The sequence below is a fragment of the Chenopodium album genome, chromosome 9 (genome assembly GCF_948465745.1).
Source record: "Chenopodium album chromosome 9, dcCheAlbu1.1, whole genome shotgun sequence".
Lineage (NCBI taxonomy): Eukaryota > Viridiplantae > Streptophyta > Magnoliopsida > Caryophyllales > Amaranthaceae > Chenopodium > Chenopodium album.
In genome coordinates, this window is record NC_137842.1 from 38037878 (window position 1) to 38061643 (window position 23766).

General features: G+C 36.6%; 1 protein-coding gene and 1 long non-coding RNA gene across 2 annotated transcripts; both read left to right on the forward strand.

The window, feature by feature from the left end:
• Positions 1-1126: 1126 nt before the first annotated feature.
• LOC145559743 (uncharacterized) lies at positions 1127-12173 on the forward strand. Its single transcript, XM_081621067.1, has 3 exons — positions 1127-1319; positions 11295-11564; positions 11641-12173. Exons 2-3 carry the CDS (start codon positions 11406-11408, stop codon positions 11947-11949), a joined length of 468 nt encoding a protein of 155 aa, XP_081477193.1. The 5' UTR covers positions 1127-1319; positions 11295-11405; the 3' UTR covers positions 11950-12173.
• Positions 12174-12701: 528 nt separating this feature from the next.
• Positions 12702-15432, forward strand: LOC145559744 (uncharacterized). Its single transcript, XR_014092917.1, has 6 exons — positions 12702-13264; positions 14333-14524; positions 14616-14732; positions 14830-14911; positions 15002-15103; positions 15185-15432. It is a non-coding gene; the product is annotated as an uncharacterized LOC145559744 (long non-coding RNA).
• The last annotated feature ends 8334 nt before the right edge of the window (positions 15433-23766 follow it).

Here is a 23766-nt window from a genome sequence, read left to right on the forward strand (position 1 = left end):
AGCTTTAAAGGTAATCTGATTTTTTTCTTTTCCACTACCGTCATTCTTCTAAGGATGTATCTATAATGTTCTAGCCTTCTACATTTCTTGCATGTGTGGCGTTTGGATCCTTGGCATTGCTAGCTCATATCGAGAATTTGGCTTGATTCTACCCGAGATTGAGACCGACCAACTTAGGGGATGACGAGGGCAATTAGGATTTTTGGTTTTGTTTTATTATTTTTTATTTTTTTTTCCTTTTGCACTTGCTCAATTAGTACCCCAATTTGAGCCCTTTTCCCTTCTTTGGCATAACCACATTACAAACCAATGAACCTTTATTTTTCACCTTTATTAGATTTTGTGAAGCATTCTTGGGACTTGCACTAGTAGAAAAAGTGCTATTTGTAACGCCCTATTAGTAACTGGCGTATATTATGCTAGTTACAGAAGCATCAGTAGTAACTGACTAAGATAATGCCAGTTACAAATTCCATGACATTAGTAACCAACGTAGTAAATGTCAGTTACTAATATGTGGTGTATCTTTATTTGAAGTATTATTAGTAACTGACTAAATAAATGTTAGTTACAAATGTTCAGTCACAAAAAAATTTGACTAAAAAACTTGTAACTAGCTTATAAACGCCAGTTACAAATACTTAGTCATAGAAAGTTTGACCAAAGTGTTTGTAACTAGCTTATAAACGTCAGTTACAAATATTAAGTCAAAAAAAGTTGACCAAAAATATTTGTAACTAGCTTAGAAACGCCAGTTATAAATAACAAGTCAAAGAAAAGTTGACCAAAACATTTGTAACTAGCTTACAAACGCCAGTTACAAATAATAACTCAAAGTAAAAATTTTGTAACTAGCTTACAAACGCTGGTTATAAATAATAAGTCTAACAAGACTTTTTGTTTTTTTTTTAAACCAACAAATATTAAGTTTCTATTTTTTATTTTTTATTTTTATTTATTTATTTATTTATTATTTTTGAAGGAAAGTTTCTAGTTTTCTAGTTTTATACTTTCTCTTAATTTTATTTATTTTTCATTAACTTTTTTTTTTTGAAAAGTAATTTTCATTTAAATTTTGATTAAAGAAAAAATAAAATAAAATTAAGGTAGCTATTACTGAACAAATTCGCAAAAATAAAAAAACTAACTTCTTTCGCTCCCCCTTCACGGTACTGCGCTGCTCCTCCTTCCTCCTTCACTGCTCCTCCTTCTCCTTCACCTCTCTTCCTTCTCTTGCGCTGCATCGCACTCCATTAATTGGTGCTTTGGTTTGTTCGAATTTGGGATCATTTTTAGGGGATTTTTATCAAAGTTTTGAGGTATGTGTTCCTTTTGAATTAGGGTTATTTTACTTTCGAATTAGTGTTTTTACATGTAAATTCGAATTGATTATTGTTGTTTTTAATTACTTGATTAATTTTTAATGAAATTAGATTATAAAAAAACCAAGGAAATTAGGTTTTGATGAATAATTTCGAACAAAAAAATTAAGAAACGCTTATTGTTTGTGAACTGCTTTGTGTAATTGGGGTACATGCATGTCTAATTGGGGTACACTAGCCGATTATGTGAGGCTGCTGTTTAATAGATAAAGGTTCTAATTGGTGTACACTAGCCGTGTATGTCAGGCTTCTGTTTTTCTCAGTGTGTGCAAGTTAATTGAGATTACCGTTACATTGAGAATGCTGCTGTTTTTATTATTGTTATTGCATCTATGTTGAACGCTGCTGTGGTTGTTGTTGTGTTGAACGCTATTATTGGCAAGAAAGAAAGGATTAGGATGGGAAATTTGATTCTTATTTGAAGTCATATATGCATGTGGTAGTACACTTAAATAAGTTATAAGCGATTTTAGTTATAGAACTCTTAAGAAGTTTATATGGATTCCATGAAAATTATGCATTATGCTTCGTTTAGATTATGATCTTAGGCTTTTTGGTTGGTTTGTTTGATTTAATTGTTTGTATGAATCCTACAATGGTTGAGCCGTTGAGTTATGTGAGAATCCTCAGTTTTATCAATGAGCTGAAGAGTAGTAGGGGTAAGTATGATTTTACAATGGTTAAAATCACAATGGTATAACAAAATTGAGGTATCAAGTTTACATGTAGAAGTTCTAGAGGGGTTGAGTTTTAGTTCATTCATATCAAACAAAAAGCCTAGTATCATAGTCTAAATCGTTTAATAATGGTCTATTAAAAATTGTCTTTTGAAAGCACATTTTTATACTAGCATGGTATTTAGTTGCTGCCAAGCTTTAAAATTGGCTGCTGCCAGTAGCCTAGTATCAACTATTCTACTACAACAAGTAACAGCAACTTCACCCCTTGTCTATGTCGGTTATAAGTGATAGAGAAAGAGGCCAGCCTAATATGAATTAGATTTAAAGTCCCTTTAAGCCGATCAGTTCAAGATGCATAGACCAGTTTAAGATGCATATGCTGTTGTGGTTGTTGGTGTGTTGTAATTGTAGTTTCTTGTTACTTATCTTGGTCTAATAGTCATGCTAATGTGTGTATCAAGTGGCTGAATTTCATCCTTTTGCTTTGTTGTTCCTTCTTGACAGAATATAAAGGCCAAGATTGCAATCAAAATCTGAAACACTACTTTGTATAGTATAGTGAGACATAAAATATCCAATAAGATAATGGCATATGGTAGAGTTTAGTGAGACATAACTCAGACATTTATCAGAACTGATTTTGAGAGGTAGAAGTGTTGACATTTATCAGCAAAGTAGGATATATTGCTTTCGCCGCCACTGTTCAGGCTATCACACTTTAATATCAGAACTGATTTCAGAGCTGAAATTCAGAACTGATTTCAGAGATGAAATTCAGAACTGATTTCAGTGCTGAAACTCAGAACTGATTTCAGTGCTGAAACTCAGAACTGATTTCAGTGCTGAAACTCAGAACTGATTTCAGAGCTGAAACTCAGAACTGATTTCAGAGCTGAAACTCAGAACTGATTTCAGAGCTGAAACTCAGAACTGATTTCAGTGCTGAAACTCAGAACTGATTTCAGTGCTGAAACTCAGAACTGATTTCAGTGCTGAAATTCAGAGCTAAAAGTGTTCTTTGGGTGATTTTTTGGAGCTGGTGTTGCTGTATTCTCTTATCCATGCTTTGTATCCCAATTTTCCCAAGCTTTCAGCAGAATGGGATCATAAGGACCTTGACAAACCTTAATACTTGAAAAAAAATAAATTAAGAATCTATTATAGTTTGTGTGACTGCTCTCTGTGTGTGTGTGTGTGATTCTGTGTGTGTGACTGTGTGTGTGTGTAAATCTTGTATTGAATCAATCACTTGGGATAGTGAAATGGTATGAAATTTGTATTCTGGTGAAACATAAGGCATTTGGGAAGTTGGGCTCCATTGTCTTCTGCCTCTTTTCTACTAGGGTGTAGTTAGTGCGATACATTGCTAAAGGTCTGCAAACATTTATCTGTGTTCGATCTGGTTCGTAATGTACATGTCATCACCTCCAGGTTTAAGAGTTGTTCCTGAGTATATTGCAGTCAAGTCTGAACATAGGATTGTGAATTGAGATAGAGCATGATGAGGGTTGAATTCAGAGCCAACTTTCAGAACTGAATTCAGAACTGAAAATCAGATCTGAATTCAGAGCTGAAAATCAGACCTGAATTTAGAACTGAAAATCAGAACTGAATTCAGAACTGAAAATCAGACCTGAATTCAGAACTGAAAATCAGAACTGAATTCAGAGCTAAAAATCAGACCTGAATTCAGAATTGAATTCAATACTGAAAATCAGAACGTAATTCAGAGCTGATTTGTCTTGTTGTTGCTGTCATATAGCTGCTCTGTCCTGTATCGCTGATTTGTGCCTTCGCGTACCTGACACATAGATGTTTGACTAAAATATTAGTTTTAGTGTTTGACACTTGGACTTGTACCTTTATCTAACAACAGTACTTGAGCCAGAATAACTGTGATAAGCTACTTCAAAATATACCATGATCAGTGAACCCTGTGTAGGTTAAGAGATTTATACTTAGGCAATAATTTTGTCAAGGACTCGTTTTCTAGCACTCTAATTGTAATTAATTTAACCGTAATTTAGAGGTAAGCTTGAGTACTTTAATTAATTAATCAAAAGAGAAGAATTACAAGGTAACAATGTTAGGATTAGTGTGGAGATGCATCAATATATGGAGGCATAAGGAAGAATCAAAGAGGAAGCTCGTTGAAGGAAGTTCGACCGAACATACTATGAGGTTCGGTCGAACCTTGAGACAGAAACTTTTGCGTTTTTAGCAAAAGTGGAGGAGTGGTCGAACCACTTCCTGTTCGGCCGAACCACCTTGAGTTCGACCGAACTCTGGGTTGGTTCGGCCGAACCTCTTTGCGACCCTGTTTTGCGGTGCGATTTCAGTCCGTATTACTTGATTAATTGCTAGCCCTTGGATTGCCGTGTTTTGCCTAGACTATATATATTCTTTGTTTTGCTTCTTCCCTAAGCATTCACAAACTTTAAACACTAAGAGAGGGTTTAGGAGAGGTTTTGTGAGGAGCATTGGAATTCCATACAATTCATGCTTGTAATCTTGATTCATTCATCATCAATACTACTCCATAGTGCAAGGTGGGTTTTTTCTCCCGGTTCTCGGGTTTTCCCACGGTAACTTTGTCTCCCTTTTATTTGCTTTAATTTCTTCATGGTTGTTCTTAGTTGTTGTGCTTGCATGTTCTTCATTGTTGTGGGTTGATTGCAATTAGTTTGAGCCCTTAATCCTTTCAATTGGTATCAGAGCCAAGGTTGAATCTTTGGTGTTTTAGTGATTTTGGGTTGTGTTGAACTTGAATTTGTGATTGAGTTACAAAGTTTGAGTCTTTAGGTATTCAAAGATTGAATCTTGGGTGTCAAGTTGCATTCTTTGTTGTTGAAAACCTATTGTGAACTTTGTGTGTTTGATTTGCAATGGAGGAAGGCAAGTTAAAAATTGAGAAGTTTGATGGGAAAGACTTTGGGTTTTGGAAGATGCAAATGGAGGACTATTTGTATCAAAAGAACTTATTTTTGCCTCTTTCTAGTAAACCATCGGGGATGAAGGAAGAAGAGTGGAAAATATTGGATAGACAAGCTCTTGGAGTGATTAGGTTGACATTGGCAAAGAGTGTTGCTTACAATGTCAAAGATGTGACAACGACGGTCGGTGTAATCAAAGCATTGACAAATATGTATGAGAAACCATCGGCTATGAACAAGGTGTTCTTGATGCGTTGTTTGTTTGAGATTGAGATGAATGATAGTGGTTCCGCCCCGGAACACATAAATGAATTCAATTCGATAATCTCTCAACTAGCTTCGGTTGAGATCAAATTTGATGATGAAGTGAAGGCCTTGATTTTGTTGTCATCGTTGCCTAGAAGTTGGGATACCGTTGTAGCCGCCATTAGCAACTCCTCCGGGAATACGAAGTTGAAATGTGATGATGTGAGGGACTTAATCTTGAGTGAGAGCTTGAGAAGGAAGAACTCGGGTGAGTCATCGGGTGGTGCATATTCTAGTGAAGGTAGGGGACGTGGAAGACAACAAAGAGGTGCTCAAAAGGGAAGATCAAAGTCTAGAGGGAGGAGTAAGTCGAAAGGGAAGGTGAACATTGTGTGTTGGGGTTGTGGTGTGAAGGGACATACTAAGAGGGATTGTCCTAATCCCAAGAAGAAGGGTGGTTCAAACCACAAGAACCACGATGATGCTAGTTCATCGGTTAGCTTGGCATCAAGTGATGAACTTGGTGATGCATTGATCTTGAGTGTTGATAGTCCCATTGAGTCTTGGATCCTTGATTCGGGAGCTTCATTTCATTCTTCTCCATGTAAGGAGATTTTCCAAAACTTCAAGAGTGGTAAGTTTGGAAAGGTGTACCTTGCGGATGATGAACCGTTGGATATTGTGGGGAAGGGAGATGTTATGATCAAGACTTCAAGTGGGAGCTCATGGAAGCTTGAAGATGTTAGGTACATACCTAAGCTAAGGAAAAATTTGATTTCGGTGGGTCAACTAGACTCAAGCGGTTTTAGAACCATGTTTGGTGAAGGTACTTGGAAGGTGTCAAAGGGAGCTATGGTGGTGGCTCGGGGCACGAAGACCGGCACTTTGTACACGACCTTAGGGTGTAAAAGCATGATTGCTACAACCGCAAATGATGAGACTAAGCTTTGGCATACTCGGCTTGGTCACATGAGTGAGAAAGGGATGAAATTGCTAGCTTCAAAGGGTAAGTTGTCGGGGTTGAAATCAATCGACATGCAATTTTGTGAGACATGTGTTTTTGGGAAGCAAAAGAAGGTGTCTTTCACAAAAACCAAATGGTCCTTGAAGAAGGAGAAGCTAGAACTTGTGCACACGGATGTTTGGGGCCCATACCCCATCAAGTCCCTTGGTGGTTCTCACTATTTTGTCACTTTCATTGATGATTCAACCCGGAAAGTATGGGTATATTTCATGAAGCACAAGTCGGAAGTGAATGAGAAGTTCAAGACTTGGAAGGCGGAGGTTGAAAATGTTTCGGGCAAGAAGATTAAAGCAATCAAGTCCGACAATGGAGGAGAGTATGAGTTAGAAGCTTACAAAAACATTTGTAAGGAGCATGACATTGTTTTGGAGAGGACCATTCCCGGTAAACCTCGCCAAAACGGGGTAGCGGAGCGGATGAATAGGACTTTACTTGAGAGGGCAAGGTGTATGAGGTTGTTTGCGGGCCTCCCAAAGTGTTTTTGGGCGGATGCCGTTAGTACCGCGACTTACTTGATAAACCGTGGACCTTCGGTGCCCTTGGATTTCAAGATACCGGAGGAGAAGTGGAGTGGTAAGGAGGTGTCCTACACTCACTTGAAGACCTTTGGTTGTGTGGCCTATTTGCAATCCGAGAAAAGAGATAAACTAGACCCAAAGGCCATCAAATGTTACTTCATCGGGTATGGATGTGAGAAATACGGTTATAGATTGTGGGATCCTAAGAATCGAAAGATTGTTAGGCATTGTGACATCACTTTTGATGAGAGTTCCTTGTATAAGGACAACTTTGGTGGAAAATCCGTGGAAAGAGAATCAATAGGAGATGAGTGGAAATATGTTGAGCTAGATGGTGAAGTTAAAAGTGGCAAGGAGGTTGAACAAGTAGAAGTTGAGGTGCCAATTCAACAAGCATCTCCTCAACATGGTGCTCATGTCCCGGTGGATTCGGATTCTAGTGATTCGGATGATGATGATCATTTCGAGACGGATGAACGAGTAGTTATGGGTGAGCCCGTTGTGGTTCAAGGAGAGATTTCTACACCACCTACGGTAAGAAGATCATCAAGACCAATCAAGCCACCAAACCGATATTCTTCATCCTTGCATTATTTGTTGTTGACGGATTCCGGTGAACCGGAATGTTATCAAGAGGCAATGGGCATGGGTGACTCGTTGAAGTGGGAGCAAGCAATGGAAGATGAGATGTCTTCATTGGAGAAAAACAACACTTGGGTGTTGGTTGAATTGCCTAAGGGCAAGAGGGCACTTTTGTGCAAGTGGATATTTCGAAAGAAAGAAGAACCGGATGGTACAATTCGGTACAAGGCAAGACTTGTGGTGAAAGGTTTTTCACAAAAGGAGGGCATTGATTATCATGAAATATTTGCTCCGGTTGTGAAGTTGACCACTATAAAAATCTTGTTGGCTATAGTGGTTTCGGAAAACTTATTTCTTGAGCAAATGGATGTAAAAACCGCGTTTTTACATGGTGATTTGGAGGAAGAAATCTACATGAAGCAACCGGAAGGGTTTCAATTTCCGGGTCAAGAGAACTTGGTGTGCAAACTCAAACGGAGTCTATATGGGTTGAAACAAGCTCCGAGACAATGGTACAAGAAGTTTGACAATTTCATGCTAGGCAATGGTTTCATGAGAGCGGAAGGTGATCATTGTTGCTACTTTCAAAGGTATGACAATGGCTATATCTATTTACTTTTGTATGTTGATGATATGTTGATTGCGGGAACTAGTATGCAAATTGTCAATGGCTTGAAAAAGAAGTTGTCTAGAAGATTTGAGATGAAAGACTTGGGTGAGGCCAAGCAAATACTTGGCATGAGAATTTCTAGAGATAGCTCAACGGGTGTGTTGAAGTTATCTCAAGAGGAGTATGTCAAGAAGGTGCTAAAAAGATTTAATATGATGGATGCTAAGCCTCGAAGCTCACCTCTTTTAAGTGAGCTCAAGTTGACAAAGGAGGATTGCCCAAAGACAAGGGAAGAGAAGGACAAAATGGCCATTGTTCCTTATGCTTCGGCCGTTGGTAGCATGATGTATGCTATGATTTGCACGAGGCCCGATATTGCTCACGCAGTGGGAGTTGTGAGTAGGTTCATGTCAAATCCGGGTGAGAGACATTGGGAAGCCGTGAAGTGGCTATTGAGGTATTTGTTGGGTACTTCAAGTATGGCTCTTTGCTTTGGAAGAAATGGAGTTGTTTTGGAAGGTTTTGTTGATGCCGATTTTGGTGGATGTTATGATTCAAGCAAAAGCACTTCGGGGTATGTGTACACTATTGGTGGTACGGCCATTAGTTGGATGAGCAAGCTCCAAAAGTGTGTCTCTATGTCTACGACGGAAGCCGAGTATGTGGCTATGTCGGAAGCGGGAAAAGAGATGGAATGGTTGAAGGGTTTTCTTGAAGAAATGGGCATGAAACAAGATGTTTGTGCGTTGTATAGTGATAGCCAAAGTGCGGTTCAATTGGCTAAGAATCCTATGTTTCATTATCGCACTAAACACATCAAGAGACGCTATCACTACACTAGGAGTTTGGTGAAGGATGGCACGATGTGTTTGAGGAAGATTGCCGGTTCAAAGAATCCGGCGGATATGCTCACTAAGGTGGTTTCTAGTGACAAATTGAGGTTGTGTAGGACCTCAATTGGACTCCATCATTAACTTGATGGAGTGTTGCGCTATGGTGAAAAATTGTTTTGATGAATGTGTTGAGTGCTCTTGAGGAAGGAGTGTATATATGGATGTCTATGGTGTATGCATTATTGATCCTATCTCCAAGTGGGAGATTGTTAGGATTAGTGTGGAGATGCATCAATATATGGAGGCATAAGGAAGAATCAAAGAGGAAGCTCGTTGAAGGAAGTTCGACCGAACATACTATGAGGTTCGGTCGAACCTTGAGACAGAAACTTTTGCGTTTTTAGCAAAAGTGGAGGAGTGGTCGAACCACTTCCTGTTCAGCCGAACCACCTTGAGTTCGACCGAACTCTGGGTTGGTTCGGCCGAACCTCTTTGCGACCCTGTTTTGCGGTGCGATTTCAGTCCGTATTACTTGATTAATTGCTAGCCCTTGGATTGCCGTGTTTTGCCTAGACTATATATATTCTTTGTTTTGCTTCTTCCCTAAGCATTCACAAACTTTAAACACTAAGAGAGGGTTTAGGAGAGGTTTTGTGAGGAGCATTGGAATTCCATACAATTCATGCTTGTAATCTTGATTCATTCATCATCAATACTACTCCATAGTGCAAGGTGGGTTTTTTCTCCCGGTTCTCGGGTTTTCCCACGGTAACTTTGTCTCCCTTTTATTTGCTTTAATTTCTTCATGGTTGTTCTTAGTTGTTGTGCTTGCATGTTCTTCATTGTTGTGGGTTGATTGCAATTAGTTTGAGCCCTTAAATCCTTTCAAACAATAGCTTGAGGCTATTAATCTCTAAGCAGCTTTAGGCTACAGCTCTCAAAAGGTTTCTTATGCAAATTTTTGGATAAAACGGCTCATGCAACCTACATTACAATTTATACTCAAGCATCAACATAACGTAAAACTAATAATGGTTGACCTCCAAAGCTTAGGGAATCTCACACCTTTTGCCATGGTTACTAAAGTGGTGTCTCTTCCTTTTCAAGCTTGTCTCTTTCCCAAAATGGCTCCTATGCCAAAAGCTACTACCTTTCTTGATCTTCCAATTCTGTTTCTGCTTCCTCTAGGTGACCGTTGCTTTTGACTTCATGCCCCTGCCCCACTTTGTTAGCTTGATCCGAGACTTGACCCATCTTAGCCCTTCTTTGGTAAACCTTAATGGGCTGACCCAAATGCTGATCCATCACAAATTCTCTCCATTCTCAGTATCAACCTCCCAAACTTACCTAGCATGAAAGGAAAATAGTCAGATACTTGAATTTTGTGATTTATTACACAAAAAATACCATGTAAAAAAAGTAACAAGCTTCCAATTATATGGTTTTCCTTTCCTAAGCACCTGGCAAATACCATATTCAATTATATGATTTATACTTGGGCAATAATTTCAGCATTGTTTGTTCTATCTAATACATTAGTTTTTCTTGAAAAATTAATTTAGATTAGTTTTAGTTAGGCCCAAGAAGCTTGAGTCGATATTCTGAATCATTATCAAATAGGCAGAGACTATATTATATACTATCATATTTGATTAAGTAAAGCTCAAATAGGTTAATAAAGGGGGAAGGAATGAGAGCTAAAATTCAGAATTGAAATCAGAAATGAAATGCAAAACTGAAAATCAGAAGCTGAATTTCAGTTCTGAAATCAGGAGCTGAATTTCAGTTCCAAAATCAGAAGCTGAATTTCAGTTCTGAAATCAGAATGAAGCTGAATTTCATTTCTGAAATCAGAGCTGAATTTCAGTTCCGAAGTTCAGAACTTAAATCAGAGCTGAAATTCAGAACTGAAAATCAGAACTGAAATCAGAGCTGATAATTCAGAGCTGAAATTCTACTGTAATTGTATTTTGGATGGTAGTTGTTATATTTATTTAGAACTGAAAATCAGAACTGAATCAAAACTGAAATTCAAGACTAAAAATAGTCAGATACTTGAATTTTGTGATTTATTACACAAAAAATACCATGTAAAAAAGTAACAAGCTTCCAATTATATGGTTTTCCTTTCCTAAGCACCTGGCAAATACCATATTCAATTAAGTAAACAGAATACAAGGCTGGGGAGTATATATTTAAGTAATTAAGTATGGTGGTAAGGTGGTTGATATTAGTACCATCCTGTGAGCATGTGGATATCATGTTTGGAATGCCTAATGGCAAGTCCAATTTTGTTTCAAGTGTCTTGAAGTGGGAACAAAATAGCATTGTGCACTAAGCTTTATGCATTTATTAGGATTCATTGAGGCTTGATTATGTCCCTTGACACACATATTTATCAAACATGTAGACATATAGTACTTGAATATTAGTTGTTAACTGTAGATTATGCTTTCATGTTTCTTACGACATGATCAATTATGTAGGTCCCAACTAAATGTCGTCTTGCTTTAGTTGATGAGTTCAGTGGAAACTCAGTGATTGTGGCCGATGGAACGACAGAACCTTGTCCTAGTGGAGTGATTCATAACAAGAAAATGAACCGTGACATCTATAGAGTTAGTGTTGACCATGTTTACAGTGATTATTCTCACCTAAATCTCCCAGAAGAGACTGATGACGGTATCACCAAGTTGGGTGAGGCGAAAGGTTATTTTTTGGGGTGGCCGGCAGATTTAGTCTTCTTTACTGATGAGGTAATTCATTGATATGCTATGTAATGATCTAAGATATTTGTAACTAAATTATATTAATATTTATCTTTTCTTGAAGGTTATGACTTTGGCAAAAAAGACGGATAATGAATTGGTGCAAACCAAAGAGAAAGTTGATAGTTGCGGACCTATCAACTCAGACCATTCAACTATTAAAGGCAAAGGCATAACTATTCCGGAAAATATTGTTGAGAGTCTTGGTGAACAGTGTTCTATGTTGTATTATTACATGATTTCAGGAAGTGGAGATTATGATACTACGACAATTCTATTGAAGGCTCCATTGTTTTATCAAAAGGAAGACACACAAATTTATGTTACTAGTTGTAGACACCCATTTGTGTCTCCCCAAAACCAAACCCAGTGATGAGTGCCTTTCACGTCGAATCATAATCGAATGAAGCGAAAGTGTGGAAAGTCTAGTGTTGCGGATAAGTTTTAATTTCTTTTCTCTCTGTTTTTGAAAACTTATTTTAAGAAAACAGCCAATCCAGTTTGGTTGGTCCATGATATGGGTCCAATAGTTGTGTAGTTGGATGAGGTTTGAAAAGACCTTTCCAACGATATATTATAAGCCCAATTCCGATGAATATCGAGGAAGTTATGGCCAAAATACTAAATTGGGCCCGATTTGGTTTTTTTATGCGGCCCAATGATTTAGAGGAGGGCCTATTATTAATTATCATTTCTAAAGCTATTAGGATTGATTATATTCTTTTAGAATACTCTAGAAGGTTATTTTAAATCCTAATGGAGTTAGGATTGATAATTATGTTTTAAAGAGTTTGAAATTGAATAAAACTACTCCTTTTAAGAATCCTTGTTTTGTACGAAGTGGAATATATTCAGATTTTATTTTCGTGCCTCATAATATTTATCCAAATTTTATATGGTTGGATAGATCTTGAAATTATCTTTCCAATGATATATTATAATATTAAATCCGAGTTATAACGAAAAAGATATGAATGAGACATGAAACTTTATCCAAAACTGACACCCTTCCACTATTTTGGTCATATCTTTTTATCTACAAAATATTTTAATCTGATTCTAATTGGGTTGGAAAGTAGACTTTAAGAGCTTTCCAACGACATATTATATGCCTTATTTGGACTTCCGGATCAAAATATATGATAAAAACAAAACGCGTGAATTTCTTAAATCAGCGCCTGGAACCAGGCCTGGCGCCAGGTGCTAGCCATTGGCGCTTGGCGCCAATAGCCCGGTGCTGGCGCCAGCTCTGTTTTATGTGCGCCAATCTCGTTTTGCGTGCGTCAAGTGCTCTGTTTTGATATTTTATCTTTTTGACTGATTTTCTCTATAAATATCGTATTAAAAACTCTGTTTTCATGCACCTACAATCAATTTTCATTCGCAATCATTAATTCTCTAATTCTCTCTTAATCATTCACCAACTCTCATCAAGATTTTCTTGATTATTCTCTCTCTCTCTTTTCTAAACTAGCCTTTTCTTAAATACAAAATTCCGCATTCACAAGATCTAGAAACACCTAGCCATATTCGAAGTTGTCTTCGCCTTAGACGTGAAAGGTTTAATTTCTGAGGGTTTGGTCCCAAATCTCTATTTCAATTATTTAATTTAATTGTTTTGTTTATTATTTTCCTTGAAGTTACTAACGTGTGTATTTTGTTATTAGAAAGAGGTACGAGGCATCAAAGTAAGTGCTTTAATGGTTTTAATTGATTTATGATGTAGAAATCATGTTTATATTGTTGTTATGATATTCCTAGTATCATGTCTAGGGTAACTTTAATATTAAATATGATTCATGTGATGCTTCCTATGTTCTTTCTAATATTTATTCATGTTAGTATCATGTTAGGGTTAAAGATTTGATTTTTATTGCTTAGTGATATGCTAGGGTTTGTTATTAATCTTGTTAGTATCATGCTTAGGATCTTGCTATTATTATGCTTTAATATTAACATGAACATGATTATGATTATAATTGTTATAATTTATGATTATTATTATTATTTTGATGATGATTATTTTATTTATTATTGATTATTTATTATGTTGCTTGATACATTATTTATTCTTTATTGCTTGATCACCTTTATTGCATGTTTGAAGGGAATTTGTACTTGTAATCACGCTTAATAAGATATTTAATAATCTTGTTTAGGGTTAATTGTGATTATAATTCAAATGATCGCCAATAATAGTTTATTTGTGCATTAAATTCAACCAACATAGATTAAACGGGTTTAGGGTTAATCCTATTGATTGCATGTTAATTAGAAAGCGCACATGAATACGATCAGAATAAAGTAGAGGCCTATTATTAGGGCAAGTTCAATCTCTTTTAGGTTGGATTTGTACCTTCATCCCCGAACCCTTATTTGGTTCAAGACCTTATGGAGTTGACGATCTCTTGGATCGTTAAGGGGTGTAACCTTCACCTCGTGAACGGTTTACAAGTTCCTAAAATTTGTTGGCGACTCTTTTGCTCTATCTTCTTCCCTTTTGGACGCCACTGTACTTTAGTGTATGATCACAGTGGGGTTCAAGCTAGTGGGATTAAAGCTTGAAATTATTCCCTACACTAGTGATGACGTCTCTGAATTACTACGAGGAGCATGGGCTAATATTTCATTAATCCACGTCTACATATTGTAAATACTAACATTCATTTAAGTTATTTGAATTTGTTTTACTATGAAATATATTTTATTAGATCCATTTATTATACTAATTATTTATTTTTTTTTGTAAAATGCAGGTACTTAATTGAAGAGCATATCTCATTATTTCAGAAGACTAAAATCAAGTTTTTGTGCCCCCAAAAAATTTCTGCAGCTGAAATCAAGAAAGATTTCCTTGAAGTCCAAATGTATTTGAAAAATGCTTTTCTTACTGAATTAAGGAAAAAGGATGCACAATGCAAATTCATTCTGGCTCCATATATGGAAGCGTATGTACTACTGATCCTTGAAATCTTTACTTTTTCATAATTTTATTATATTAATTATGTGAATAATACAAACAAGTTTATTAAAATGTAGGAATCATTGGGTACTCTATGTGATTGATTTGCATATGAGTCTTGTGTATGAGTTTGATTCTGTTATTCAATCACCTCCGAACGCTCGAAACTCAGAGTTGTCCAAAGTAATGAAGATGTTAGTACACAACATTCCTAGTACTACGTATTCATATGCTGTGATTAAAATTTATTTTTCTTTGGTTTAATCTAATGATTTTTATGATTTTTTTTAGACCTTACAATGTATACAGGTCACACCTTAAAGGAAGTGCTTTCAAAACGAGTAAGCCACAATTACTACACATATGAATGGAGGTAAGCGTATAATTTTTGCTTTTTCGTTCTATTAGTAATGAAAGTATTATTTAATATATTAACTAATTGTACTATGTTAATTTGAATTAGTGTGCTCAAAAATGTGGTGGTACCGAATGTGCTTATTATGTGATGAGATATATGTATGAGATAGTATCTTTCCATAGCGATTGCAAGGGTAATTTGAAAGAGGTTAGTGATGAGATGTATTACGAGTTTTGGTTGATGTTTTATTTTTATAAAGTATAATATATATACACGTTTTTTTTTCAGGAGTATTTGGCAAGACTTGCAGCCTACAACGATGTAGAATTGGATGAGATTCGAGAACAATGGGCTAAGTTTTTTAGGCTTAATTTTTTGTTGAAAGACTAGTTATCTTATTAATCGATGTTATGATTTATCGCATTTAGCTTAATAAAATGATATAACACATTTTTATATATCTATTTTAATTTTATTTAGCCTATTGGTTATTGTTATTACATTTCTAAATTATAAATCAATGTTTTTTTAATTCAAGTTTAATTGTTTTTTTGGAAATTAAAGTATAATTATTATTTTTGTATTGTATGGTTATGGATGAATAATTCGAGTTATGTGGAACTATTTAGAGTGTTTGTATTGTATAGAAGTATGGAAGTATTCGCAGTACGTGTTTTTTGGGTTGAATTGTAACAGGTTATAACCCATTTGACGATGGGTCATTTGGTAGGATATACTACCATTTTTGTATTCGAATCAAATATTAAAAAAAAAAATATTTATTAGTAACTGGCGTAATCTAATGCTAGTTACTAATAGTATTTTTTTTTTAAAAATAAAAAATATATTCGTAACCGGCGTTATGATTGGCCAGTTATTAATAATACCCTTATTGTAACCGACGTAACTTAATGCCAGTTACAAATAGTGTACTGTTTTAGTTGGAAAATAGACTTTTTGTAACTGGCGTTGGGTTATGCCAGTTACGAATAATACATTATTTGTAACTAACATGAGTCGGTTACGAATAATTTTCACTAGTTGTAACGGTGGCATTCGCAACCAACAATGCCAGTTACAAAAAGTCAATTTCGCCAGTTATAAATAGCACTTTTTCTACTAGTGTTGATATGTATATTTGGTTAATGAAAGCGAGAAAAAGAATGAAAAACGAGTGAAATGCTCAAATTTTGGTAGTTGTGATTATCTTTGGCATATTGAATAGTTAGAGAAAATGAGAAGTAGAGAAAGGAAAAGCCGCTCAAAGTTATAAGAGGCGAGAGCAAAGAATAAAAAGAAATGAACGAAAAAAGTGAAAAATGTTGAGAAAATACAAAAATATTTATTGTTTGGTTAAAAAAGAATAAGCTTAGGGGAGGAATTGATTTGTGATATATTGCTAGAATTTTTTATTTGAAAGTTGGTAGTTTATGGAGTTTGAATTGAGGAATGATCAACCTTGCTTCACTTCTAAGTTCACCACCAATTTCCAAATTTATTTCCATACCCTTTACCTTAGCCTAAACGTTTAACCCTTTTTAAGACCTTTTGACCTTAGTGAGGTTTAGTTACTACCGGTGGAGGGTAATCAAGCCAAGCCTATTGAGCGAGCTATCGATGCCAAGATGTCGGGTAGCCTAAATGTTTTTCATTGTTTATTTCTTCTGGTTCCTTCGACAAATCTCGAGATATCATCTTAAAAGTGGATGCAAAACTAGTGAGGGCGCGGAAGTTTGTTTGGAGTTAAGGAGGAATGTAAGTCCCACTAAGTTCTCTACCCTTTGCATGCTTTATGTGTGTACCAACCTTAGCTATTCTTTTTCTTGTCTACCTTTAATGTCTAGAAAAGATTGTATTCTTTTGCACTAAGCCCGATGTTTGTGTTTAGTTTGAAATATCAAAACTTGAGTTTTCTTGATTTTGCCTTTGCCTTGAATGTTATTGTAGGGAATATTTCAAGCATTACCCCAAACTTGAACCCTACTATGATCATACACTTAAGCATGGTGGCGTCCAAAGGGAAGGAAGCTATAGCAAAAGAGTCGCCAACAAGTTTTAGGAACTTGTAAACCGTTCACAGGGTGAAGGTTACACCCCTTAACGATCCAAGAGATCGTTAACTCCAATAGGTCTGGAACCAAGACTGGAAGTTCAGGGATGAAGGTAAAAATACAATCTCAAAGAGAAAGAAGCTGCCCTAATAATAGGCCTCTACTTTATTCTTCTCGTATTCATGTGCGCTTTCTGACTAACATGCAATCATTAGGATTAACCCTAAACCTGTTTATCTATGTTGGCTGAACATTAATGCACAAGTAAATCTATTATTGGCGATCACTTGAATTATAATCAAATTAACCCTAAACAAGATTATTAATTATCTTATTAAGCGTGATTACAAGTACCAATTCCCTTTGAACATGCATAATCAAGCAATAACAATAACTATAATCAAGCAACATAATAATAATCATAACAATGATCATGATAATGTAATCATAAACAAAATCATAATCATAATGATGTTAAAGCAAAATATTAATAGCAAGATCCTAGGCATGATACTAACAAGATTAATAACAAACCCTAGCATGTCACTAAGCAATAAAGATCAAAGCTTTAACCCTAACATGATACTAACATGAATATTAGGAAAGACAATCAAAGGCAGCATAGAAATCATAATTGACATCATATTCTTTACCCTAAATATGATACTAGGAACTTATCGTTGTCACCCTAAACATCAAATTAAGAAAAACATCCTAACATGATACTAGGAATCAAAATAGCAACATAAACATGATTTCTATATCATAATATCAATAAAGCAATTAAAGCCCATACTTGGATGCCTCGTACCTCTTTCTGATAACAAAATACACACGTTAGTAACTTCAAGGAAAATAAATAAAATCAATTAAATTAAATAATTGAAAGAAAGTATTAAGAAAGTTTAGATTAGATTTGGGACAAAACCCTCATAAATATCAAACCTTTCACGTATAGGGCGAAGGCAACTTCGAACTTGGCTAGGTGTGTGTAGATCTTGTGAATGCGGAATTTTGTATTGTGAAAAGGCTAGTTTAAAAAAGAGAGAGAGAGTATCATGAATTTCTTGATGAGAGTTGGTGATTGAAAACGGAGGTTTAAGGGGGCTATTTATAAAGAAAATCAGCCGAATTATGATAAAAAAGAATTAGAGTTTCGAAAAGAATAAAACACGATGCTGTCGCCAAACACGCCCTTGTCGCCAGGCGACAGACGTGTCGCCGCGACGCCATAGACTGTAGTGCGGCGCTGCAATTAGTTTTTCCACGCGTTTTCATATTTTGATAAAATTTAAGCGTACGAAGGGTAAAACTGTAATTTCCTTAAATATACTTCTTTCATTCTAAATAAAACTCTTAAAACTCAATTATCAATGCTAATCACATTAGGATTCAATAGAAGATTCTAGAAGATTCTAGAAGACCATAATCAATCCTAATTGCATTAGGAATGATAAATCATAATAAGCCCTCCTCTAGATCATTTGGCCGCATATAAAAATCAAATCGGACCCAGTTTAGTAACTTGGCCATAACTTCCTCAGTATTCATCGGAATTGGGATTATAATATATCGTTAGAAAGCTTTTTGCGAACCTGACCTAACTACACCATTATTGGACCCTTGCCATGGACCAAAATAAACTAGATTGACTATCTTCATAAAATAGGTTTTCAAAAACAGAGAGAGAAAAGAAATTAAAAACTAACCGCATCACTAGACTTTCCACACTTTCACTTCATTCGATTATGATTCGAGGTGAAAGGTACTCATCACCTTGTTGGGTTTTGAGGAGACACAAATGGTTTTCTATAGAAGCCCCCACTTTAACTGAGTTTGGAGAAACTTAAGTTTCGAAAACAAAAGTCAAAGTATCGATAGGGACAGAGAATGATTCAGAACGTTCTGCGATCCTAAATCATTTTTGTAACGCCGATACCTACAAACTAGCGTTAGTTTAAACAGATAAAAAAGGTAAGAAACACGTATCTTGCACCGTCGAGCACACGTCTCTAGAGGTAACCGATTTGTTGCTGCATTTGTCGTTGTGACAACCTTCCACAAGCTAGGGAACGCCATCTTGCTGTTTTGATGTTCACTCGTCTCTAAACAATGGAGCTTTATTGATATGTTCACGTGTCTCTGAACAATAGAGCTTCTTTTTGAATCATCGTGAAAACCTTCCCAATCACGGAAAAGTCATCGAAGATCGCCTCATCACGAACCGCTCTTCTCAAATCTCGGTGACAACCTCCACAATCTTAGCGAATGCCGTAGAAAACCGCCCATCTCGTGCTATCTTCTCAAATCTTGGTGACAACCTCCACAATCTCAGCGAATGCCGTCGAAGACCGCCCATCTCGTGCTATCTTCTCAAATCTTGGTTACAACCTCCACAATCTTAGAGAATGTTGTCGAAGACCGCTCATCTCGTGCTATCTTCTCAAATCTTGGTGACAACCTCCATAATCTTAGCGAATGCTGTCGAAGACCGCCCATCTCGTGCTATCTTCTCAAATCTTTGGTAACAATCTCCACAATCTTAGCGAAGTGATGTCGAAGATAACTTCTCTTTAAGTCATCCTTAGTTGTTGCGATAATATTTCGAAGAAAATCATCGAAGACCAACGCTTATCGACCTTTAAAGCTCGCTTGAACTTTGCTTATGAACCATTATGTCGGTGCCTTTTTTTTTTGTTTATGAACCATTATGTCGGTGCCTTTGCAGTTAGCCAATGTTTAGGCGCTTTAAGCTAAGTAAGATGATCTTTTGTCAAGACGATCACTTATTTGCGGTTGTAATCAAACCGACTACTCAATCATGTCAAATTGCTTATAGGGGCTAACTGGCGTCTGGCGTACCAAGGAACCCGGAAATTGCTGCACTAGGTCCGCATAATCTAATATGGGGGCCACGCATTGTGTGTGATGCGGGAGTTTTAGAGGGTCAAGTTAGTCAAGCGGTCGATAAGGCTATATCTCTTACATGTCATCCAAGTAGGCTTCTATTATCGTTGGATTGGATCGTGGCCTACTCAGAGGGTCATTTTGGGGCTAGAGCAGGAACAGATCTTAATTTGGTTGTACTCCAATGGGACGACATTGGAGAGAAGGTAGACTAAATTAGAGTAGTAGTTTTAGCTTACTTTTAATTAATTATTTAAGAAATATAGAAAGTTAATTCCTATTTGGTTTCTTAGTAATACATTGGCAGCTTGTTGCCTACTAGCTATAGAGTCCTAGTTATATTGGGTTTATAATTAGTGTTTAGTCTAGTTGTCCTATTAGGAGTAGGAATCTTATGTCGGTTACTCTAGTCTATAAAAGGTCATTAGTTTGTAATTTTTATTCATAGTTGAAATAATAGTTTTCTTGAGTTTATTATTGCAGACTTACGAATTAAGTTTGTTTGTTCAATCCGTTTGATTGAGCAAGCTTGGTTTTGATCCGATTGATCAAAATCTAGCATAGGTTTGTGTTAGCTCCATTTGAGTTTAACGTTGACCAAAAGAAAACCCTCAGCGTTTGGGTATAAACGCATCAAGTGGTATCAAGAGCCAGGTTCAAAGGTTTTCGGTGAGAATTCTTGCGGCGTAGTCTAACGTAATCGACTCTCTTGATTGAGCAAGAGGGAAACCAACGAGAGACATGCCTGGAGATGAAGAACAACCTCGTAATTTCGGAAACGAAATTGATTATCTCTCAGACAATGTAAACAAACTTACTGCATCAGTGGGTAAGATTTTAGAGCGTTTTGATGGGTTGGACACACGTATGGAACAAGTTAATATTAGTGTGGGAGAATTGAGGCGTAGCGGCAGCGACGATAATGGTGGTCGGGTGCGTCAAAACTTTAATCATATTCATGGGGAGCAAGAAAATAATAGGCGACGAGAGGATGAGATTAAACTCACAGATTTACCCGAATTTGATGGTAGTGCAGACCCTGAAGTATATTATGAGTGGGAACGTCGTATTGAGAGAATATTTGATTTTAAGGACCTTGATGATCAAAGAAGGTTTAAGTATGCTACCTTAAAGTTGTCTCGATATGCATCCTTATGGTATGAGAGCATGAAACGGGCTCGGGATAAAGAAGGGAAGGAGAAGCTTCAATCTTGGGCAAAATTAAAGAAAAAGTTGAGAATGCGGTTCGTACCAAAAACTTATAAACAAGACCTTTTTAGACAGCTTGATACATTACAACAAGGTGGGTTGTCCATCGAGCAATACACTAAGAAGTTTGATAATCTTAGCTTAGCTTGTGATATTGAAGAAGGTGAAGAGCAACGCATGAGCAGGTTCTTGCGTGGTCTTAATATTGATATAGCCAATGTAGTGGAATTGTAACAATTTTGGACATATGATGAGCTTAGTTCTTTGGCTTTAAAAATTGAGAAGCAACTACGTGGCACTAAAGTGAGGAGTTATACAAAGGCACTAACTCCTAACAAAGTGAAAGGTGTTGGGTCCTCAAGCAAAGGCATTAGTACAACAACAAAATCTGAATTTTGGGACAAAAATAATCAAGAAAATAAAGGAGAAAATTCAAGAAACTCCAAGAATGAAGGTAAGAAGTCAACTGTTAAATGCTTTAAGTGCCAAGGGGTCGGAAATTATGCACGTGAGTGTCCCAATAAACGTGTAATGACAATGGAGGATTGGCATGAGGCTACAAATTATGCATTGACCATAGCTTCACAGAGGGATAAAGTACAACAGGTAAATGATGAGGTGATAGTGGAAACCGAAGACGAGGAAGAGGATATTGGAGAGCATATATATGGGGGTGATAGTGATGTTAGTATGGTGCTCCGAAGGACTCTACATTCTCAATCGGTGACGGAGGAAAACGAGCAACGTGAACTCATATTTCATTCAAAATGTTTGATTGGTGGCAAAAAGAGGAGTTTGATTATTGACAATGGGAGTTGTACGAATGTTGTAGCACTCTCTTTGGTGGACAAATTGAAGCTTCCTACTAAACCACACCCTCGACCCTACAAGTTGCAGTGGCTCAACAATGGTAATGAGGTAAAAGTAAATAAGCAAGCATTGATTTCTTTTAGCATGGGGTCATATGTTGATAATGTGCTTTGTGATGTTGTTCCTATGGATGCATGTCAATTATCGTTGGGTAGACCTTGGATGTTTGACAGGGAGGTGTCGTACCTTGGGAAACAAAATGTTTATTCTCTTTTGTTTAACAAGAAAAAAATAATTTTAGAACCTTTGACCAGAGAACAAATACACAAACTCCATAAAAAGCCCAAAAAAGAGAATATGTTTGCCACTGAAGGTGAAGTTTTGAGGGAAATTGGAGATGGCAGTAAGTTGTATATTATCTTAATGAAAGAGGTGGAGTCAAAAGAAGGGGATAACACCTCAAATCCCTTCTTAAAACCTTTATTAGAAGAGTATAAGGATGTGTTTCCTATTGATTTACCTCCTGGCTTACCTCCATTACGTGGGATTGAACATCAAATTGACCTTATTCCTGGTTCTCAACTTCCTAACAAACCAGCCTATAGGTGCAATCCCGAGGAGACTAAAGAATTACAAAGACAAATTGAAGAGTTGATGGGGAGAGGTTATGTGAGAGAGAGTATAAGTCCATGTGCAGTTCCTACATTATTAGTGCCAAAAAAAGATGGTACATGGCGTATGTGCATTGATAGTAGGGCGGTAAATAATATAACTATTAAGTATCGTTTTCCTATTCCTCGATTGGATGATATGATTGATGAGTTGCATGGTGCTACTGTATTTTCAAAAATTGATTTGAGAAGTGGATATCATCAAATTCGCATGCGTGAAGGAGATGAATGGAAAACAGCTTTTAAGACTAAGCACGGGCTATATGAGTGGGTGGTGATGCCTTTTGGGCTTACAAATGCCCCAAGCACTTTCATGAGATTGATGAATGAGGTGCTTAAGTCCTTTCTCGGGAAGTTCGTGGTGGTGTATCTCGACGATATTCTTGTTTATAGTAAGAGTGAAGAGGAGCATGTGGGACATTTAAGGCAATTATTTGATAAATTGAGGGAACAAAAGTTGTTCGGAAAGATGGAAAAATGCTCTTTTATGGTTCCTTCAGTTACATTTCTTGGTTACATTATATCTGGTGAAGGTATTAGTGTGGATCCTGCAAAGATTGAAGCCGTCAAGTCGTGGCCTACCCCTACTACCGTTACTGAGGTACGATCTTTTCATGGTTTAGCGTCCTTTTATAGAAGGTTTATAAAAAATTTTAGTACTGTTACTGCTCCTATAACTGAATGCTTGAAGAAGGGAAAATTTGAGTGGTCTGGTACAACACAACGAGCGTTTGAATTGATAAAACAAAAGCTTTGTGAGACCCCGGTTCTTGCATTACCTGATTTTAGTCAACCTTTTGAGGTAGAGTGTGATGCTAGTGGGGTTGGTATCGGTGCCGTATTATTACAGAATAAACGACCAATTACTTATTTTAGTGAAAAGTTGGGTGGTGCTAAACTCAACTATTCTACTTATGACAAGGAGTTTTATGCAATAATTCGTGCTTTAGATTATTGGAGCCATTATTTGAGGCCTAGTCATTTTGTTCTTCACTCAGATCATGAGGCTCTTAAATACATTCATGGGAAACACAAGCTTAATCCTAGACATGCTAAATGGGTTGAGTTCCTACAATCGTTTCACTTTTCTTGCAAGTACAAAGATGGGAAAAGTAACATTGATGCAGATGCTCTTTCTAGGAGGCATTCTTTGATATCTATTATGGATTCTCGACTACTTGGATTTGATATGATTAAGGAATATTATGCCACTGATCGTGTT